Source organism: Erigeron canadensis, chromosome 3 (genome assembly GCF_010389155.1).
Source record: "Erigeron canadensis isolate Cc75 chromosome 3, C_canadensis_v1, whole genome shotgun sequence".
Taxonomy (NCBI): domain Eukaryota; kingdom Viridiplantae; phylum Streptophyta; class Magnoliopsida; order Asterales; family Asteraceae; genus Erigeron; species Erigeron canadensis.
Window position 1 is genome coordinate 22,700,006 of NC_057763.1, and position 6,799 is coordinate 22,706,804.

The 6,799-nt window shown below is 33.2% G+C and overlaps 1 protein-coding gene across 1 annotated transcript; it reads left to right on the forward strand.

The window, feature by feature from the left end:
• Positions 1 to 854: 854 nt before the first annotated feature.
• On the forward strand, positions 855 to 6,799 carry LOC122591246 (TOM1-like protein 6). Its single transcript, XM_043763481.1, has 9 exons — positions 855 to 1,040; positions 2,837 to 2,915; positions 3,028 to 3,126; positions 3,253 to 3,366; positions 4,000 to 4,163; positions 4,310 to 4,391; positions 4,498 to 4,583; positions 4,957 to 5,238; positions 5,845 to 6,799. The coding sequence occupies exons 1-9, from the start codon at positions 889 to 891 to the stop codon at positions 6,596 to 6,598; spliced, it is 1,812 nt and encodes a 603-aa protein (XP_043619416.1). The 5' UTR covers positions 855 to 888; the 3' UTR covers positions 6,599 to 6,799.

A 6,799-nucleotide genomic window follows, 5' to 3' on the forward strand; every position in this document is an offset into this window, starting at 1 on the left:
TTTTTCAAAAGATCAAGCCAACTAATTTTGTATGGTTCAAACATATATCAAGAAATTTTAATATTAGTCGGAAAGATTCGTTTTAATGTATGTATATAACTTGTAAATAGTTGTGCCACTCCTCCACTTGTACATTGTTGTGCCACTCCTCAATCATTTCAATGTCGTCTTTTATTAGTTTTAGATCGTAATATCACGACGGTGTATGAGAAAGATCGATATGTAGACAACTTTAAGTGCTGTTTTCGGTATGTGTTTGAGATTAAAAAAAAAAAAAATTCTGACTTTATCGGACAAAATAAAGTTCGAATTCTTAACTTTTGCATCCAAAACCAAAAATATTAATCATTTGATTCAATACAAGTTCTCTTACGAAAGATAAGAAAAGAAAAAAAGGATTATAAAGAACGAAGAAGGAGATAAAAAAGGGGTTTATGGTGATGTGCTCAACGAATTTTATTTGGTGTGGTCTAACTCCAAAACCTATTAAAAAGACAAAAAAGTCGCACTTTTTTTGGCTACCTTTCTTTCTTTAGGAATCTCCACACTCATCACATACAAAATAATTACGAGTAAATAATAAATAAACATATAAAAATAATACTCCAATATAATATTAAAACTAATAAAAAAGAAACAACTTTCTTTTCTATCTTTCTTTAAGCAAAATTTCCATGAAGCAAAAAAGAAACCCCCTTTTCTTTTCTTTCTCCCCTCGAATTTATCTATACCCAACATATTCCATTATATAACAAATTCCCCTTTTCATCATCATCATCATCAATTATAATCTTCTACATATATATATACATACAACAAATACATACATATATATATACATACTCACACCTTGGACATATATATATATATATATATAAATAAATATATATGATGCTTCCCGCCACAGCTTTTTCATCACCATCATCATCTTCTGCAAATTCAGTTGCTGTTAGAGTTGATAAGGCCACTAGTGAATTCTTAAATGGCCCTGATTGGACTCTTAATATTGATATTTGTGATACCATCAATACTAATCCTTGGTAATTTTTTTCTTTTTCTTATTATAATAATTTATGGTTTTTTATTTTTTATTTTTATAATAATGTTCACCTTTTTTGATATGGGGTTGTTTTTTATTACTTGTGAGTTGTGACTGTAATTTTTTTATTTTTTAAATGTTTTTGTAGTGGGAACTATAATAATATGTAATAATCTGTTTTCTTGATACTTTTATTATGAATAAAGTTTACCTTTTTTGATATGGGGTTTGTTTTTTATTATTTGTGACAGTAAGTATAAGGATTTATTACATGGGTTTTAGAGGGATGTTTGAATTTTTGTAAAATATAACAAAAAGCTGATATTTTCTTTGATATATGTGGTTTCTTATTCTAGGGTTTTCTTGATTTCTATATAGTTGGTGAAAAAAATCCAGTCTTTTTTATTTATGGGATTTTTTGTTTGAGGGAATATATCGGTTTTGTCGAACCATAACTTGACGAGAGGATTTATGTTCTGTTTTCGGTCGCATATGTTGTTTTAGACCTTAGTTGTAACAAAAGAATAGGTAGTCCTCTTTTATGAGATGGTTTATTAATTTCTTGTTATAATTATCAAATGGGGACATAGAGCTCGTTTTTAGGTTTTCGAAAGTTTTATTTACTAATTGTATGTTAATTAGTTAGGTATTCCATTTTTAGTCTAGGGTTATGTGGAAACATTTGTTGATGCCTAAATTTTACATTAATGAGTTTATTTTGTACTTTTTTGTTCAATCTTTTTGAGTTTTTATATGTGGTAGCGTGAATTTATGTGAGTACAGAGTAATCGATCCACGTTAGATGATCTAATGCTGTTCATCCGAGGATAACCCCGTTCATGTTTACTAAGCCTAAACCATACAAATTGAAATCTTTACATTGTATAATTCCGAAGATCATACCTATCTGTACATATGAATCCAACTATATTAAAATGCAACTCATATCCCGTGTTAGTTCATATTTGGCACATAATACCTTTTACAGAACCTTCTCATCCCAGACTAGCATGAAGTAATTTGACATACACTGTTTTACCCATTTGTATTCTGATTCAGGATCATGTTGTCTGTAGGACCGGTTGGTGGGAGACCGATAGGAGTTGGTTGTCCATGTTTTTTATTCCGTCTTGGTAGTATGCAAATTCTGCACACCAACTGCCGGTTGCAGCTTTGCCCATATACGTTGTTGATTAGATGTAGTTGTTTAGTTCATTTGACTTCGACGGTTCCTAATGTTTTAATTAAGATGTAGAGTAGCAAAGAAAGATTTAAAAGCACTGAACTAAGGAAGTTACTTGAAATGAGAAATCAAAATTTACGATCAGTATTAAGTTTTGGAAGATGTAGTTTTATTTTGTTGCAGCTTGTTTTGCATACCAGTTAGGGGTGTTTTTATGAGTCTTTAGAGTTTAGATTAGAAACATGGAGCTCCATTTTGTCTTCATGTGCAGTTTTAAGTGTTAGCATATTGTAATTAAACTTTTGTATACAAATAATCTTTGTTGAGGAAACCATGGTTCGGCATGAGCTATTTTAGACCGCTCGGGAATGAGTGAGATTTAAAGAAATTGCAGAAATGTAAATTGTTAAAGAAACCATGGTTTGGTATCCAAAGTCGGCCTGTTCTTGTTGAGGGGTGTTGTGCTTTTTATTTTTATCAGCATTTTTGCAAGAATGAGATTTAAACAAACAGCCAAGTTTAATGATTTGGACGGTCGATTACTCATTCATTATTCAGTTGTTAGTTCATCATGTCAATCCTTGCAACAAATCTTACATGCGTAAGTTTTGTAGGCTTGCAAAAGATGTTGTTAAGGCACTGAAGAAAAGGTTACAACACAAGAACCCAAATGTTCAGCTACTTTCGTTGACGGTATTTTCTCATTTTGAAACGTTTAATTTATTTTCGATTCTTCTCATTGCATTCTACAAAGCATGATGATTTATTATATGCTGATAATAGTTTTTTCCTCTATTGATTGTAGCTTTTAGAAACGATGGTCAAGAATTGCGGTGAAAATGTTCATTTTCAAATAGCCGAGCGAAATATACTCCCCGAGATGATTAAGATTGTTAAGAAAAAGGTATAATATCAACTTTTTACCTTTTAGAGTCAAATAGGCTCTCTTTCGCTTCAAGTTTATGATAAAATTTTTTATATGGTTTACTGCACCATCTTCTATTGATGCATATAAAATTATGTTTTGCAGACGGACATGCGTGTGAGGGAGAAAATTTTAGTTCTTCTTGACTCTTGGCAAGAAGCATTTGGTGGCAGAGGAGGGAAATATCCGCAGTATTATTTTGCTTATGATGAACTGCGTGTAAGTTTAAAAGCATCATCTTCAAGTAGCAACTTCATTCATAAAGATCTTAATAATCTATATTATTGAGATGTGCCTTAAAAACGATTGAATTGTTGATTAGGATATACTTTACAAGATGTCCCGTTTTGGATACTTTCCAAATTAGTTTACCTTTCCACTCGTGACTAGACATTGATAATGATTTAAATATATCAGAGTTTTCTATGTATTATTGTCGCTACATAAAATTACCATTTTGTCTCTGAAAATTTCTTGATATATACTTGCCTTTATATGTGTACTTTTTCGTTACTCAACAAACCTACAATTAAAGAATATTCTTCAACGTTTGTAAAATTGTTTAATATATGCCAATGTGAATATTGACTTCTTGTATCCATTTTATGTTTATGTTTATGCTACATTGCTACAGCAATGGGGAGTACAAACAAATTGATAATATACATTTGTATATGTTATTCCTTCTTTGGCAATTTTCCTAGTGTAGCCAAGTATTTGCATGTGAGAATATAGGGATTTTCATTTTACTACCAAAGATTCTTGTTTTGTCACCAATAAGAGGCGTTTTCGATATTATGTTACTATGAATCTTAAGTTGTTTTCCTTTTTGGATGATGTTTGTGAGGATAGCAATTTGGAGTACAATTTCCTCACCGGTCACCTGATGCAGCTCCTATAATTACACCTCCCGTTACACATCCATCTGTAAGATCCCCTCAAGCAAATTATGGAATGCCAAGCAATTCTTCAACAAGGCTTGATGAAGCCATGGCTTCTGAGATTGAGAATTTAAGGTATATTTGTTTCTCTTTGTAAATTATTTTTTCAGTTTATTTTTTTTTAGCTTCCAAAAGGCTATTTCTAAGTTAATATTCCAGTTTATTTGTTGTTTATGGATGAAGATTTATTGTTTGATGAATATTCTTTTCTCTCTTTTTAGTGTCTCAATGATAGAGTCTATGAGGAATGTTTCTGATCTCTTATCTGAGATGTTACAAGAAGTTGATCCAAATGACCGTGCAGTATGTCCACTAATGATATTATTACTGCATTATAATTATTGTTATCTTCATTTTTGTTTGCCAGTGTATAAGATAGGTTGATTTTTATTCATCTGTATATCCGTAGGCTGTGAAAGATGAAGTCATTGTTGATGTTGTAGATCGATGTCGATCAAATCAGAAGAAGTTGATGCAAATGTTAGCTTCCACAAGGTTAGTAAACCCTACAACTTATATCTTAATAAATACCTATCTAATTTATTCAAACTTATGTCTTAATACCTATCTAATTCGTCATTATGACAAGTATAACAAAGTATTATTTTATTTAGTTATTTTTGGCTTACTTTATTCCAAAGAATAATTACAATTGAATTAGTAGATCGTATCATTTATTGTGTTACACTATGAAAAGCTCAAAAGCATTTTATTCAAAATTTTTGGATAGAAATGCAAAGGAGACTGCTGGGTAATTGCTGTCGCACAACCTTTTAAAGGAGCAAACCCAATCTAACTTTTGACAGTATTTTGCGTTACTAAAAGTTCTATATTTGCTTTCTGCTCATGATATTGTTGGTTGTGGCAGTGATGAGGAGCTTCTTGGTCAGGGTATTGAACTAAATGACAACCTGCAAAATGTTCTGGCAAAACATGATGCTATTGCATCTGGTTCTCCAATTCCTCTTCAAATAACTAGTTCTATTACACCACCGTCTAGTGCCCACAAGTCCCCAAACAGACATGTTGAAGAAAAAGAAGAGAACTCGAATACAAGCGTCCCAGCCTCTTCCCCAGTTCCCGCACCATTAAATATCAAACCTGAAGAAGAAGAGGAAGATGAAGATGATTTTGCTCTTCTGGCTAGAAGGTAAATCCTCCACTTTGGAGCAAAAAATTTCCAACCCATTAACCTAATTTGTTGTCGTTACTTGGTCCCGGTCAAATGGGTTAAATTGAAAATATAGCTAACCAAGGATATTGGTCAAATGGGTTTTAAATGTACTTTTATGCTTATGGAAGTCTTACCTTCATTATAAAAACAGGTTATAACTTAATATGTTAATTATTATCTGTAAAAAGAATCGAAGTCTGGGTGAAGTCAACTCTATCTGATCTTTTTAGATATGCTCAAAGAATTTAATGATTTCAAGTTATACCCAACCTGTCTGTTTTGTCACACCTACTCCTGTTATTTTTTTTATATTTTACTTTTTGCTTAAAATTTTAGTATGGATTGGGTTTTTCCGACTATAAACAAATTCTTATCCCAAAGCTTTCTGAGTCAAGCGATTTTTAGCTCTTCATGCACAATAAATTGCCTATTTTATCCGTTAGAAGTTACACATAGCCAAAATCAACGGATTTATTGCAACAGGTCAAAATTGTAACTTCTAATTCCTTTTTATGTAATAGATAGATTATTATATGTTTCATGTAAAGTTGTAAAAGTTTCTTATTTATCTGTCTTTTGTAGGCACTCTAAAGCACAAACACCCATGTCTCAAAATGGCTCGGTGGTAAACGAATCAGGAACTACCCCTGATCCTTCAATGAGTATGGCTTTAACTATAACCGACCCGCCTCCACCGGTGAACACAACCAATGCCGATGACATGATAGACTTTTTGAGCCTCACTTTATCATCTGTAAATACTTCTTCTCCACCCTCTCAACCACCACCCGCCACTTCCCCAGAAAACATCGACCAATCATCACCAGTTTCCGCTGCCACAGTGAATTATCCCCACCAAACTCAACCATCCTTAACTAGTTATGTCGTGCCATGGGCTCAGTCGGAACCGCAGCCACAACCTCAACCACAGGTACAGTCGCCGGTTCAACCACAACAGACACAGGTTCAGTCTCAATATCAACAACAAAACTACTCGGCTAGTTATATTCCACCCCCATGGGCTGCAACCCCTGGCTATTACACCAACAACCCGTATGCTACTTCATCAGTGCCTTATACCAACAATCCATATGCTGCTCCTTATAATAATGTCCCTTCACAGCAAGTAAATTCGTATTCAGATAATTTGAGGGCAGCAGGTATGAGTGGGGATGGTCGAGTACCGTCAGTTGCTGGTGATGCGGGACAAAGACCGTTTGTTCCTTCGTACAGATTATTTGAAGATCTTAACGTACTTGGAAACCCAAAGGCAAGTAGCACATCATCCAACTTTCCCGGGAACTCTTCAGGTCAAAGCATCGGTGGGAAGAAATGAAATTAGCAGAAGGTTTAACAGAGTTTGGTATAATCAGGATTTGTGTTCCTGTCAATACAATGGTTGGTTTGTGTATTGGTGTGCATTCGTTTAGATCAATTTCTTGGACTTAGAAGAACATAAAAGAACCCGTTTTTGTGTCACTTCTATTGTGATTTGAGTATATGGTTTTGTATCTATGAACGGGTTGATAGATTTAAA